General features: G+C 41.2%; 1 protein-coding gene across 1 annotated transcript in view; it reads right to left on the bottom strand.

The window, feature by feature from the left end:
- Window positions 1-16,613, bottom strand: part of COL13A1 (collagen type XIII alpha 1 chain) — a 140,931-nt gene that overhangs the window by 59,924 nt on the left and 64,394 nt on the right. The window contains exon 16 of the mRNA XM_070753908.1: window positions 15,866-15,928. Coding sequence (XP_070610009.1) covers window positions 15,866-15,928 — 63 coding nt within the window. The remainder of the gene's footprint in view (window positions 1-15,865; window positions 15,929-16,613) is intronic.

Raw genomic sequence — 16,613 nt, 5'->3', positions numbered from 1 at the left:
CAGAAGAAACTCATGGCGATTATCTTGACAAGAAGATTGTCAGCCCAGTTCTAACCAGGATTCTTATGTTATAGGACTGGGATGGCGAATTTATGGCATGCATGCCACAAGTGGCCCAAAGAACCATATTGGTGGGTACGTGAGCTCAAGTCCGGTGTACCTGTGCACACCGGCCAGCTGATTTCCAAGCCATCTGGGCCCACTGGGAGTTGGGAAATGAGCCATTTCTGGCCTCTGGAGGGCCTCTGGGGAGGTGAGTGGGGGAGGCCGTTTTTGACCTTCCCAAGCTTCTAGAAAGGCTCTGAGGCCTGGGGAGAGTGAAAAACGGGCTTGCCACCATGTGCTGGGAGTGGTGGTGGTGGTGTCATATGCATATGCACAGAGGGCGCATAGAATTATGGGTGTGGGCATGTACCCATGCCCCCCACCTCTGGCACATGAACCAAAAAAGGTTCGCCATCACTGTTATAGAAGGTCGAAGCTTCATTAGTACAGTGGTACCTCATCTTACGAACGCCTCTTCTAACGAACTTTTCAAGATACGAACCCGGTGTTTAAGATTTTTTTGCCTCTTCTTCCGAACTATTTTCACCTTACGAACCCAAGCAGCTGCTGCTTGGATGAAGGGGTTTCTTTTCCCCCCTTTTTTGAAGAAAGAAAAGGGAGGGGCAGCTTGGAGGAGTAAAGATTTTGCATGCTTGCAAAGGCACTGAAACGGTGTCTTTTTAAGAAAGAAAAGGGAGGGGCGCTCCCCTTGCCTTTCTTCCTTCCCACTCACCCTTTAGCCTAGCCTTGCTTCTTCCACCCGCCCCCTTTAGCTGCTCCTCCCTGCCCTCTGTTCGCCTCCCTTCTAAATTTTGGGATTTTCCTGAAGGATTTGCACGCATTATTTGCTTTTACATTGATTCCTATGGGAAACATTGTTTCATCTTACGAACTTTTCACCTTACGAACCTCCTCCTGGAACCAATTAAGTTCGTATGATGAGGTACCACTGTATTTAAATCAGGGTTGTCCAACTTTGGCAACTTTAAGACCTGTGGACTTCAACTCCCAGATTTCCCTAGCCAGCCGGGCTGATTGGAGAACTCTGGGAGTTGAAGTGCAAAGGATTAAAATTGTCATGGCTGGAGAATCCTGAATTCTTCTTTTTATATCATACTACCTAGCATAATGGCAGCAATTTTACTACTTAATAGTATATCTATTTAATCCATTCAGGGAAATCAATGGGGGAAGCTCCCAAAAGTCATGACAGCAATCAAACCTCCGCTGGATGTAATGATGCACATAAAACTGGATGATAATGATAAAAATTACGCATCATGTGTATCGGAGCCAGAAGACAACTCTGAATATTGAAGCTATAATAATTCAATCTATTTTGGAAGGTGCTTACGAAGGATGTGGCAAATAAATGAATCATATGTGAGCAGGCAATTTTCTGCTGCTCTTAGGTGTATTTCTCCACCTGAGAAACAATGTTAAAACCAATTACATCATTTTATTCATCTAGATCAGTGTTTCCCACCCTAGGCAACTAGAAGATATCTGGACTTCAACTCCCAGAATTCCCCAGCCAGCATTCGCTGGCTGGGGGATTCTGGGAGTTGAAGTCCAAATATCTTCAAGTTGCCAAGGTTGGGAAACACTGATCTAGGGGACAAAACCCCCTGCCCATTTAAGGCAGCACCACTTGATTGTGTCTCCCAGTGGAGATGGGAATCCCCAAAGAAGAAAGTACAAAAATAGGAAATCAGTCTCGTGGAAATGATACCAAGTAGTAAAAATATAGAACTAAGAAAAGCAAACAGATGAGACAAAATGAGAGCATACAGAACTGCAAAATCCTTTGTGGCTATGTTGGTGAAAGAGCTGCATATTCTGTAATTTGGTCAATATGTTTAGTATCTGTTAGTGATCTTGAAACTTGAAAATCTTAAGATGTGTGGATTTCAGCTCCCAGAATTCCCCAGCTAGCATGCTGATTGGGGAATTCTGGGAATTGAAGTCCACATGTTTTAAACGTTGCCAAGTTTGAAAAACCCTATGTCAGCCTATTCAGTAAAAATAACATGAGTAGACATAAAGAAAGAATATAATAAAAATTATTTTTTAAAAAAAGAAAGAAGGAGGAATAGGTAGGACGATTTATAGTTAGAACTGGGATAATATGTCTGGAGGCTTTCATGCAAAAGATGAATAACAAAGATACAGCTCCCTTGAAGACCCCAATCAAAAGATAATTGAGAAGAGATTGCACACCACAAGAGGAATGAAACAGGCAGATGGAGATAGAAAAAACAGGGGAGAAGGATCATACCTCTCAACTTTCTGAAACAGAAATCAGGGACAAAACTAAAAAACACAAGGACAGAAGACGGAAATCAGGGATTCTATGTCATAAACAGATGGAAGAAATAGTAAGAAATGAATCAGATGTGAGTAAGGGTTAGTACCTGTGGGACAGAAGGACAAAGAGGAAGCTAGGCAGAAAAACCAAGTTTGGATGATTTAATTGAAGAAATGGCATGTCAGTCCTATTCAAATATCTCCGGACCGCCTTCTGCCGCACAAATCCCAGCAACCGGTTAGGTCCCACAGAGTGGGCCTTCTCCGGGTCCCGTCGACTAAACAATGTCGTCTGGCGGGACCCAGGGGAAGAGCCTTCTCTGTGGTGGCTCCAACCCTCTGGAACCAGCTCCCCCCTGAGATTAGGATTGCCCCCACCCTCCTTGCCTTTCATAAACTCCTTAAAACCCACCTCTGCCGTCAGGCATGGGGGAATTGAAACATCTCCCCCTTGCCCATGTTGTTTAGGTGTATGATTGATTGTGTGCTTGTTTATATATATTGGGGTTGCTTTTATGAATTTTTAAATCTAAAACTGTAATTAGATTGGTAAATATTAGATTTGTCACTATGTACTGTTTTTGCCATTGTTGTGAGCCGCCCCGAGTCTGCGGAGAGGGGCGGCATATAAATCCAATAAATCTAATCTAATCTAATCTAATCTAATCTAATCTAATCTAATCTAATCTAATCTAATAGATATATTTTATTCTTTTTGCAATTTAAATGTTTTAGAAAACGTGCATTCTTGAGTGCCTGATGTACACATGGTTAAACCTAAGCCAAACATCGATTTAAACCAAAGCACAAGCTTCAATGCAACTCCTACCACTGAAAAAGTAATAAAATATTAGAACTTGCATCAAATGTGGTTCATTTCTACAATATAATATATAATGGCCCAACAAATCCCTGGTTGTGAATCACATAGTGATTTCAATGCATATCTGAAAATATGCAATTTTTCTTTTTTCTTATTTCTATAATGGAAATTCAGGAATGAACATGCCATTTGTTCAACATTTCTTCTTTGTTCTTCCTCTACTAAACTGAACTTTATAAAGTGCAACCATTTGGATCTGATTCCAGAAAAGAACTGCAGAGGATTTTAGGGTGACAGATGTAGCACTTAACTATGTACCACGGGGTTGTCCAACTGTGGCAACTTTAAGGTTTATGGACTTCAACTTCCAGAGCTCCCCATGCTGGTAGGGAATTCTGGGAGTTGAAGTCCACCAATCTTAAAAGTTGCCAAGTTGGACAGTCCTGATATATCATTTTGTTTTGCTCTCTACTCTAACTACGTTAGTCTTGGGAGAAGATCTAGCTGCTTTAAAGAGTCGCAGAGTGGTGCAACTCTTTCTATTCAGCAGGTGCAACACATATATATGTGTAAAAGAAACATATACACACACCAGGTTGGAGTCATATGCAAAATATAGAGGGAAAGTTGAAAGGTATGGGTTAATGTAGCTGTTTAAATCAGACTCCATTCCTTGCAGAATACCTGAACTCCTTGTTTTCCTGGCAGCCCTGGCATTCCCCTCTCCCCCTGGAAGAGGAAAACAAAATAAAGAAGATAAAAAGCAAGGAAGAATGTGGGGAGAAAATGTAAAAGGTCCCAGAGTTCATTAGAGATCATTAGAAGAAAACTATTGCAGTCTGGAATAAAAAGCCATTGTAATGGCAAATGGCTCGGAGAATGGTGGTCCTTTTGCATGGTGCTCAGTTGGCTGAAATTAGACCCCTCCAACATTGACTACAGTTTGCAAAGAGAAAACATTGCTTTGTTTTATTTTCAAAGTGCCTCCATTGCTTTGGGGGCTATTGAAACCGGGATTCCACATTACAAACAAGATAAAATGTATCTTTGGAATAATATTGTATTATTTATTATTTATTAGATTTGTATGCCGCCCCTCTCCGAAGACTCATGATTTGCAGAACAAAAAGAATAATACTGAAATGGCACTTTTCTATGGAAATTGGTCACGCCCAGGAAGGCTTTACCATAGTGTTTTGTTTTGTTTTTCAAACTTGGCAACTTTAAGATGGAGGACTTCCGTGGGAGGGATGGCCCTGTGGAATTCTGGGAGTTGAAGTCCACCTATCTTAAAGCCGCCAGGTTTGAAAGAACAGTAGAGTACTTGAGAGAACAGAGAAAAATCTGTAATACTTCAATCGTAACTGCTGTGGACCATAGAAAAATTACTTTAAATTCAAAAGTTAGCCTTTAAATTTAGCATTGGGACTACCTTTGAAAAGCCTTCAAAAATTACAAACAGAACTAAAAAGTCTAGAAGTACCGTCACAGAGCAGTCAGAGTGAAGATGGAAAAAAAGGGAACTAATTAGACATAAAATAAATTTAATAGAACAATAACAATTGGCAGAAAAAATTAAGCAGGCTAAACAGGAATATTTTGAACACGCTAATAAACCAGGCCGATGGTTAGCATATAAATTAAGGAATCAAAAAGAGTCCAGAATAAGAAAAGCCTTCACAGACTGCAGGTAGTCCAAAATGCAGCCGTATGAGCTATAGTGGGTCTTCCTAGATATGCCCACATCTCTCCAACACTTTGTGAGCTGCATTGGCTACCGATTGGTCTCTGGATGCAATTCAAAGTGGAGCTACAAAATAAGAACAATTCAGAGTTTTACAAGGCTTGGGAGAAGTGGTACCAATGGGTATCTAACAAAAAAATGCAAAATAATGATTGAAAAGAAAAAATAAATTACATAAGTAATTTCACGATTCCAGTCGATAACAGACTATAATATAACTAGAAGATTCAATATCATTCACATACATTCCAAATTATCAAAAACACACTGGCTACACGATGTATATAACCCTATCTATATTGACATTTTATCACTAATTATCTATTCTTTCAAACATTTGCAGAACCACTCTACCATTTTTACCATATACACCCTCCTCACAAATTAAATGAAGAGTTATAAATTCTAAACCACCTGCCATCTCGGGGGCTTTTCCTTTTCCCCTCCCCCCCAATCTTATCCCCGTTTGTTTACCTATTAACCCTCTCTTCTCTCATTTTATCTTTTCTCATGTAATTTCTTTATGTACATACCCTAATACTCTAATTTATATTTGACCCTATCCAAATATATGAATTGAAATTATATTAACATATTTGTATAACTCTATGTTTAGATAGAGATCTTATTCCATTAAGTATACCCCCCTGTACATTCTTTCCTTCCCCCTTTCCCTTTATTTAAAATTCAATAAACTTTATTCAACACCCACCCACCCCCCAAAAAAACAAAGTGTTGGTGGTTACCTATAAATCCCTACATGGTCTAGGACCAGGTTACTTACAAGGCTGTTTTCTGCCTCACATATCCCAATGACTAGTCAGAGCCCACAGAGTTGGCCTTCTCCAGGTCCAGTCAGCCAAACAATGTCAGCTGGCGGGCCCTAGGGGAAGAGCCTTCTCTGTGGCAGCTCCGACCCTGTGGAACCAACTCCCTCTGGAGATTTGCACTGCCCCTACTCTCCTGGCCTTTCGGAAGGGGCTAAAAAACTACCTTTGCCAGCAGGCCTTGGGGCCATTGAGTTGACACTCTGCTCCAGCTGATTGTTGGTTTGATAGTTGACGATTGAGATTATGGCTGCATGTTTTCTTTTAAAAGCTGGGTTCTTTTAGTTGAGTTAGGTGGTTTTTAACTTTTGGGGACTTAGGATGTTTTCTATTGTTTTATATATGTTATAAGCCGCCGCTAGTCTTCGGAGAGGGGCAGCATATAAGTCCAATTAATTAATTAATCATAAATTCAAAATCCAGCATTCTCTGGTTCACTTTTCTTTACCGCTTTATGAAGGAAATTGACCCAGTGGCATTATTTATTTATTTATTTATATTTATTTATTTATTTATTTATTAGATTTGTATGCTGCCCCTCTCCCTAGACTTGGGGTGGCTTATGGGGATGACTCAATGAAAACACTTCAACATATGGAAACTGGTGTGGAATGATTTAAAGTTGACAGAATCATGAAACCTAATATTTTCCACTGTTAGGGTAGAACTTGGCCACATATATGCAACTGGAAGTGGCAGAAATTGTATCCCAGGGCCAATTCCCTTCTCTACTGCACAGTATCATTTACTGCTAGCATAGTGTCAACCTTGGCAGCTTGAAGATGTCTGGACTTCAATTCCCCAAACTTCTCAGCCAGCTTCAAGATGCCATGGTTGAGATACACTGTTCTGGGCTATGTCACTGTATCAGAGGTGGTATTCAGTCGGTCTGGACCGGTTCGAGCGAACCGGTAGTAGCGACCTGGTGGGTGCAAGCTGCATGTGTGAGAAAAATGCCTGCATGAAGGTATGCTCGTGCGCGGGAGGCACATGCACATGCTCACACTTGCAAACCAGTAGGGAAAGTAAGCGAATACCACCTATGCATGGGATGTTTTCCCATTCTGCCCTGCTGTCAATGGCACAACATACTCAGCATACACAACATGGGCAGAGAAAGGGAGGGGGGGGAGAGAGATGATCTTTTAATTTAGGATTATGGTTTGTATAAAGCTTGTTCCTATAATGAATAATATTTATTCTTTTCATTAGCATAGTATACATCAATGTGTTCCTGTGGATAAGAATAGATTGATATTCAGTGTGGTATTTATCAGTCTAAGTCAAGTGATGAAAATTATATATTGCACTTTTCTTGGATCAAATGCATTTCTGTGAACTTCCCCCCTCCCAAGAGATAATAATAATAATAATAATAATAATAATAATAATAATAATAATTTATTAGATTTGAATTTAAATGTTTGTATTTGTTTTTTTTAAATTGATAAAGTATAAGTATATAAGTTTTATACTGATAAAATTAGATATAAGGGTTTTTAGTCTGTTTTGAGATTTTCTCTAAGAGGGAAGAAGGCACTACGGCTTTGATATTAAGATTATAAGAGGTGAAAGATATTGATTTTACCAATAGTTTAAGGAATATTAATGATGGACTTAATTAGACATTAAAGTAGATTTATCTGGATGACGAAATTAGAAAGAAGGGAATAAGGGGTGTGTGATGATAACTGAAATTAAATACATGGGATTTAAGAATGTATAATTTGATTATATAAGATTTACTAATCCAAAACTATTTTATTGTAACAAAAGAGAAGGTATATTGCTTTTTGTATTTTATGATGTGGAGGAAACTATAAAAAAAATTACTCTGAAAAAAAAAAAGGATTTGCCAAGGTTGAAAAACACTGTTAGTCCTTTCCCTAGCTGAAAAATCCAAGGGAGTTGGATTATAGGGCTTTTTGGCTAGGCTGTTATTCTGTATTTTATCTATGGGAATAATAATAGATTGCTTATATTTTTACAGTGATATTTGGGATTAAAATGAAAAAAAAAACCCATCACATCTGGACCGTGCTATTCAACATTAGTCAAACAACTAACCCCCACTGTGTTTAGTTCAATAATGACCGGCATTATTATTTTTATCCTTAATCATATCTAACTTCACTTGCATTTTAAATTCAGTGGCCACACACATGATTTTGTTTACACATAAGGGTTACATTCAGTGGTAGTGTTATAGGGTCATCGCTAAACACAAGAGACCTTAGATGGCAGTGATGGTACTATAATCAAAAATCCATGGGGCAAAGCAGATAAAAGGCAATCATAAGGATTAAGAACAGCAATTAGGAAGAAAAAAACCCTGCATTTGCAAAACATAAAAGCAAAATATTTAGATTTGCCACACGTAGGAAAATGCACAATGCCAAAGGTCATTTACCCAAAGATGAAACTACTGTACATAAATCAACTGCAAACTTGAAATATGACATGGACAAATAATGTATTCGGTTAAACCACCAGGGGGCAGTAGAAGACTTCATTTGAAAGTTCAGAAAATTACTGAAGTTTGCCAGCATCTCCTGTTGGCATCCTTTTAAAGCTTAAATCTTTTATGGGGTCTGGGGCATTTTTTCTGCCATGTGACTTGTTCTCCTTTCTGATTGGTAGCTTACTGAAAAGCTAGCATTAAGAAGCTGTATGATTTCAAATTTACCAATTTGAGTTGGGCTTACAGAGTTACATTTTCCGGAAACCTGTAGTAGTAACTTGCGTGCCTTTTATTCCATTGCTCATGATAAACACTAAATTATGTTGGATGGGTTGCCCTTTCCTTCTATCAAAACGTTTGTGTTCTGGAACTGCATCAAATATATTAAGGTAGTTGGCGTTTGAAGATATATAAAAAAAGGGATCTCCAATCATGCCACCTAATATGATGTTTGATGGATTTAATGGCCCAATGCCAAAACAATCCACCCTCCAAATCAGCAGGAACAACAATCTCAAAAACATTTAAGCAACTTCTGGCCAAAAGAAGAGATTCCCATCAAGTGAAGTCAGCATTCTTGGATTTTAAAGACACAGATCATGTTAGATGTAATTGATAGAAGAGAGAGAGAGAGAAATAAGGAATCCATCCTTGCAAAATCATTACCTGTGATCAGTGTGGCCCATTGGATCTTGTGACACAATCTGCCATATCATACAGTGGTACCTCTACCTAAGAACGCCCCTACTTACGAACTTTTCTAGATAAGAACTGGGTATTCAAGATTTTTTTGCCTCTTCTCAAGAACCATTTTCCACTTACAAACCCGAACCTCCAAAACTGTAACCTGAAAAGGCAGGGAGAAGCCTCCGTGGGGCCTCTCTAGGAATCTCCTGGGAGGAAACAGAGCTGGAAAAGGTGAGGAGAAGCCTCTGTTGGGCCTTTCTAAGAATCTCCTGGGAGGAAACAGGGCGGAAAAGGTGGGGAGAAGCCTCTGTGGGGCCTCTCTAGGAATCTCCTGGGAGGAAACAGGGCTGGAAAAGGTGGGGAGAAGCCTCTGTGGGGCCTCTATAGGAATCTCCTGGGAGGAAATGGGGCTGGAAAAGATGGGGAGAAGCCTCTGTGGGGCCTCTCTAGGAATCTCCTGGGAGGAAACAGGGCGGAAAAGGTGGGGAGAAGCCTCTGTTGGGCCTTTCTAGGAATCTCTTGGGAGGAAACAGGGCCGGAAAAGGCAGGGAGAAGCCTCTGTGGGGCCTCTCTAGGAATCTCCTGGGAGGAAACAGGGCTGGAAAAGGTGGGGAGAAGTCTCTGTGGGCCCTCTCTAGGAATCTCCTGGGAGGAAACAGGTCTGGAAAAGGTGGGGAGAAGCCTCTGTGGGACCTCTGTAGGAATCTCCTGGGAAGAAACAGGACTGGAAAAGGTGGGGAGAAGCCTTTATGGGGCCTCTCTAGGAACCTCTTGGGAGGAAATGGGGCCAGAAAAGGCAGGGAGAAGCCTCCATGGGGCCTCTCTAGGAATCTCTTGAGAGGAAACGGGGCCAGAAAAGGCAGGGAGAAGCCTCCGTGGGGCCTCTCTAGGAATCTCCTGGGAGGAAACGTGGCCTCCACCCTCTCCGTGGTTTCTCCAATCGCACACATTATTTGCTTTTACATTGATTCCTATGGGAAAAAAGGCTTCTTCTTACAAATTTTTCTTTTTAAGAACCTGGTCATGGAACGAATTAAGTTCGTCAGTAGAGGTACCACTGTATATAAAAGGGGTCCAAGGAAAATCTATAAATGGACTGGAGTTTGGCTGCTGGGCAGCGGGTGGCAGCATCTAGTTGATCTATAGAAGTCACAACTTTCGTTTTGCAAATTAAAACAATAAGTTGTTGTTTAAAAATCTGAAAATTATTAATGTAATGCTTTCTCTTTCTCCTCTGGTACCATTTCTTTACGCAAATGACTGCATCACCTATCACATCATTCCAAGCCCTTATATTCAGTCTTTCACCATTTATAATTGCTTAGAATCTTCGAAGGGACCCATCAACACCCCTTCAGCTTATTGATGGCCACTGATATCTTGTTTCAGTGGCATAATACACAAAATTTCAGATAAAGGAAGTACCATTAAATCCATTTGGGTTTTTTAAAGAGTTACTGTATTTTTCAGACTATAAGATGCACTGGAGTATAAGACACACCAAGATTTCAAAGAGGTAAGCAAGGGGAAAGGTTTTTGCCCCCCCTCAGCCTGTAGGAGCGCTCTGCAAACCCCCCAAACCCTCTGTGCACCCCATATTTTGCAAAAACGGGCCCGTTTTGCACACAGAAAGTTTGGAAAGTCTAGGTGGTTAAAAAGGTGCATCTTATACTCAGAGAAATACGGTACGTATCTTCAGTTGAGTAGTATTATATCGTCCTACATGGAAATCTGATGTAATATGGTTGCCAGTCAGCAGTGGCAGTGTATGGATGGTCCTTAGCATTTAGCTATCATTGCTTATCTGGTATGGCCTCCATTACAGCTCCATTTCCCAACAAGACGGCAAAGATTGCCTGGAAATCTTAACTGGGGAACAGATGTTTACTAATGAAGTCAATGGAGGAATTTAGCATGCTTGTTCACCCAAGCAGACCTTCGCAAAGCTTTACTTTGATGGCTCAAGCTGTTGAGGCTATGCTAGCTGTTTTACTGAGCTGCAGCAGTAATGCAATTTGCATCTTAAAAAATCTTTATGTTGCCTTGGGGAGGAGGGGTGTTTTTCCCCAGCAGACCCAAACTGAGAGCGCCTTCTGCACAGATGCAGAGACTTATTCCAAGTGGGGTGAAAGTAGAGGAAGGTGTTCCTGGAGAGATATGAAACAAGCAACAGTTTTCCTTTGTTCCTGAGAAGGCCTGGGCTGCGTTGTTTCATGGAGTAGCTTCAAAGATGAACTCCGCTCAGAGCAAAACACCCCTTCAAAGCTTTGTACGGTCCAACTACCTACTATTTCCTTTACAAATCTGTATATTTGTACTCCAGTTTTAGAAGGAAGGCAGTTACACACTCCTTCGTTCCTTAGTAAACATTGATTAGGCAAGTTTAGAATCTAATTGATGTGTAAATTCAAATTTCCTAATACGTTCATTGATTTATTTTTATTTATTTATTCATTTGTCCAATACACAAATACATAGGAAGAAAAATAGACATGTAGTGATATATATAAGGGTAAAGTGAACTTAGAGGAGAGGATATATGAAAGAAAGATAATATATATGATAAGTGAGAGAAAGGAAAGACAATTGGACAGGGGACGAAAGGCACACTAGTGCACTTATGTACGCCCCTTACTGGCCTCTTAGGAACCTGGAGAGATCAATCGTGGAGAGTCTAAGGGAGAAATGTTGGGGGTTAGGGGTAGACACAGTTGAGTCCGGTAATGAGTTCCACGCTTCGATAACTCGATTGTTGAAATCATATTTTTTACAGTCAAGTTTGGCGCGGTTCGTGTTAAGTTTGAATCTGTTGCGTGCTCTGAATGTTACATATTGTGGGCTTTCTCCCTTACTAATATTGCCTTCTCAAATCTGGTGGCCTGGCAAAATGTTAAATTACAATTCCCAGTTCTGCTTGTTAAGGATTATGGGATTTATTGTCCAGCCCATCTGGAGGACATCAAGTTGCTGAAGACTGTATTGGTATCGGAGTATACATGTTTTGATTGCTCATGAAAATAAAGGGATAAATCAAGGAAGACTGTTTTGGATCAATTATTGCTGACTTTTACTGCAATATGTGTATCATATAACTAATGTTGGACTAAGCAGATCCTGATGGCAGCGGGGAAGAAAAACAAAAAAGCATCCATTTCCATTTTTAGATCAAAACACTCACATTTGCATTTATGATATATGAGAACCAGGCATTTTAACTCCGGCCAGGCAATTTTTGCTTTACCTTTTGTGAATGTTAGCCAAAATAGTAAGATGCTTTTTTTTCTTTTTAAAGGACAGTAATATATTTAAATTGTAAAGGCTCAATGTAGATTTCAGTTAAATAAATAACATATGGGTATGAAATCAGGCTAGCTTTTCAAAGAACCCTAAGTAGTAAAAGAAGAGAAAGGAGCGTGCCAAACCTCAACGTCAGGACCTTTTGACCCTAAATAGATTTGATGTGTGTCAGTTAGCCAGATTTTTTTTCTGGAAAAAAAAACCCCACTCAATCCTATTCCCCACAAAGTGCAGGAAGACAAGAAATCATCAACCGATTGGAGTGGTCAAAGGAGAGGCTTTTGCTAAGAGTCAAATTCCAAGGAGTCTTTCAAAGGTAGATTTCACTGAGTAGGTCTTTGTACTTGGTGGAAATAAGACATGGGACATCTGCTTGTGGTTAATCAAATGGCAACGCAACACAGATGTCTTTGCCACTAAATAGGTCTGCACAGGGCTGTGGTTTTCATAAGAATTTGTTGTTTTAAGTAACCAAGTGTCCTGTGTCAAAATTGACCCCAAGTATTTTCATGCCTACCTTCAGGCTACTGTCTGCCTTTCTCCCCTATGCAATGGGGTTGGAGTGTAGGTAATTACCAGTTATTGCAATGACACGGGAAACCCATCTTGCTATAAAACATTTCATTATTCTGTATTATTTAACATATAAAAATTATACCCTATATATATATCTAAGGAAAATGTTACATGCATGTTCAGCTCTGGCTAACAGCAAAGGTCAGACCAACCATGATTGGATTAGCGAAGCTACGTGCTGGACAGAGAGAACTCACCCCTCTTGATTAAGTTTAAGGAAATCCTTCTGTTTGTCTAGGGCAAAAACTAATTAAGATGCTCTCCTGTTTATTTAGCTATCTTTGTACCCGGACAGGATTTGTCTGTATCCTATGTGTGACATATTAGCTATTTACATTGTAACTAGGTTAAGTTAAGAATTAGAGAAAGCTCACATTGGAGAAACATCTTTCAGCTGTGGCGAGGGGGGCGTTTGCCCAGGTTCGTCTGGCGCACCAGTTGCGGCCCTATTTGGACCGGGAGTCACTGCTCACAGTCACTCATGCCCTCATCACCTCGAGGTTCGACTACTGTAACGCTCTGTACATGGGGCTACCTTTGAAAAGTGTTCGGAAACTTCAAATCGTGCAGAATGCAGCTGCGAGAGCAATCATGGGCTTTCCTAAATATGCCCATGTTACTCCAACACTCCGCAGTCTGCACTGGTTGCTGATCAGTTTCCGGTCGCAATTCAATGTGTTGGTCATCACCTATAAAGCCCTTCATGGCACCAGACCAGGGTATCTACGAGACCGCCTTCTGCCGCACGAAACCCAGCGACTGGTTAGGTCCCACAGAGTTGGTCTCCTCCGGGTCACGTCAACTAAACAATGTCGGTTGGCAGGACCCAGAGGAAGAGCCTTCTCTGTGGCGGCTCCAACCCTCTGGAATCAGCTCCCTCCAGAGATTAGAAATGCCCCCACCCTCCTTGCCTTTCGTAAACTCCTTAAAACCCACCTCTGTCGTCAAGCGTGGGGGAACTGAAACACCTCCCCCTGCCTATGTAGTTTTCTGTATATGATATGACTGTATGTATGTTTTTTATATATTGGGGTTCCTTGTTTTTTAGACTTTTTAAAATGTATTATTGTTATTTTAGAGTTTAACTATTAGATTTGTTACTATATATTGTTTTTATCATTGCTGTGAGTCTACGGAGTGGGGCGGCATACAAATCTAATAAATAATAATAATAATAATAATAATAATAATAATAATAATTATTATTATTATTATTATTATTATTAATGTTTTATATTTGTACACACAAGAAACTGGTTATAAAGAATAAACTTGCAAGTCCAGAGAATAATGACACAGCATGATCCCAGAGAGAGAAAGAGAGGGAGGGAGTGAGAGAGAGAGAGAGAGAGGGAGAGAGAGAGAGAGAGAGCTTGCTTCTCAACATTAAGCAGCTCTGCTCAGCCCAGAGAGATATTTCCAACATGGACAAAGCATTCTAAAAACCATGTTTGTCTGTGTCTGTGATTTCTACATTTCTACAATGGAGAAATAAAGAGTAAACCAGATCAATTCAGCTGCCACATGGAATGAGTGCGACGTAAAAGAAGCTTGTTCTTAAAACTTAGGGATGTTGAACGATGTATGTCTAGCCCAAGAATGTCAAACTTGATTTCATTGAGAGTCACATCAAGATTGTGTCTGACCTCAGGAGGCCAGGGCAGGCGTGACCAGCTGGACAGCACTTGGGTCGGGGGTGCCTGTAGTGGTCTGAGTGCTCTGCCGGTGAAAATTGGTTCCCAAGCTCTGTTTTCAGCTGCGACTATGTCCTGCAACCTTCTGCCAGCGAAAATGGAACTCAGGAGAGCTGCAGGCAGCAATTTGGGGTGTTTCCAGGATGGCCCCACAGGCCAGATCTAAACACCCCATGCAGTGGTGGGTTCTTACCGGTGCAGTCTAGAGTGCCACATCGGTAGGAACCCACCAATGATGCAATTTTCGGTGATTTTTTAAATCATGTCTCTGTGTCAGAAGAAGCCCTCCTGCCCACCATCGTCTTAATGCTGACCTTTATTCTTCATCCCAAAAACAGCTAAGAAGCTCCTTCTCAGGAGACACTGGAAATAACTTCACTGAAAATTGTGCCATCAGTGGGTTGCTACCAGTGTGGTACTCAGCACTGACCCCATGAGCCAAATCTGGCCCACGGCCCTGGAGTTTGACTCCCCTGGTCTAACCTATCAAAGAAAGAGATTAGGGGTGACATGATAGCCCCCTTCCAATACTTGAAGAACTATCACAGAACAGAGGGAGTCAATTTATTCTGCAAACCATCAAAGGGAAAGACCAGAATCAATGGGTGGAAGCTTAATAAAGAGCATTCAAACCTGGAAATAAGGAGAAATTTCCCGTCAGTGAGAATGATGGATGGAATAGCTTGTCTCCCAAAGTTGTGGGAACTCCATTGCTGGAGGTTTTCAGGGAAAAATTGGACACCCATTTGTCTGAGATGATGGGTAGGGTGGCTGAACTAGAAGCCCTCCAGTCTTATGAGTCTATAATTCTATGAAAAGTTTGGGAACAGATATAGTTTTAAAAGTTGTGGACATATCATAAGAGTGGGGGGAACGCAATGGCGTAGCAAAAATGGAGCTCCACCCCAGAGCATCCAATTTGCACTGAAAGATGTTGAAACAGAATGCATAAGCCACGCCCACAGTGTGGTAGTAAAAATTTTGGTACCCCATCAGTGCACATGTGCGGTAGGTTCTCCATCATGGCCCCTATGCCATTTCAGGCAAAGGGTTACCCAATCTCTTTTTAAAACCTTCCAGTGAGCATTTGTTAAGATGAGCATATGTTAGCGCAATAGGACCAGTGGTGGGTTGTTGTTGGTTTGGACCGGTTCTTTAGAACTGGTGGTGAATATTTACTGCCGCTCGCCAAACCGACAGTGATCGCCGGTGGTCCACACTCCTAAACCAGCCCTCTGGTCACTGCAGCTTGCAGAAAAACCCTCTGCACATGCACAAAGGCTTCTGCACAGAGGGTCATTTCTGGGTATTTATAATGACATGATGGGGGCAAAACATGGACTTCTACCATGATGCCCACCAGTAAGGAAGGTAATTGGAACCCACCCTGAATATTACAGTTACCTTAGGGCCAGCAGATGCTGGAAGTCCCGGTGGTCCTGACAGGCCTGTCTCACCCACTTCACCCTAAAGAAAAGAGGTAAGAAAATGTAACAACAACAACAACGTAAGTGCACACCATATATTATCCCAGGCTTAACAACTGTCTATAAGAAAGATAAAAAAAACTCTGGATAATGTACATGGCAATACAGTGATACCTCGTCTTACAAACGCCTCATCATACAAACTTTTCGAGATACAAACCCAGGGTTTAAGATTTTTTTTCCCTCTTCTTACAAACTATTTTCACCTTGCAAACCTACCGCCACTGCTGGGACGCCCCCCTCCGGACTTCCGTTGCCAGAGAAGCACCCGTTTTTTGCACTGCTGGGATTCCCCTGAGGCTCCCCTCCATGGGAAACCCCACCTCTGGACTTCCATGTTTTTGTGATGCTGCAGGGGAATCCCAGCAGGGGTATCTCAGCAGTGCAAAAATGGGCGCTTCGCTGGCAACAGAAATCCGGAGGTGGGGTTTTCCATGGAGGGGAGCCTCAGGGGAATCCCAGCAGCACAAAAATGGGCGCTTCGGCTGACAAAAGGGGTGAATTTTGGGCTTACACGCATTAATCGCTTTTCCATTGATTCCTATGGGAAACATTGTTTCGTCTTACAAACTTTTCACCTTAAGAACCTCATCACAGAACCAATTAAGTTTGTAAGACAAGGTATCACTGTACTTGGAGACACAAAGGCCTGCAAATGGAAATAG

Source organism: Erythrolamprus reginae, chromosome 5 (assembly GCF_031021105.1).
Source record: "Erythrolamprus reginae isolate rEryReg1 chromosome 5, rEryReg1.hap1, whole genome shotgun sequence".
Lineage (NCBI taxonomy): Eukaryota > Metazoa > Chordata > Lepidosauria > Squamata > Dipsadidae > Erythrolamprus > Erythrolamprus reginae.
This window is presented reverse-complemented; position numbering and strand designations above follow the sequence as displayed.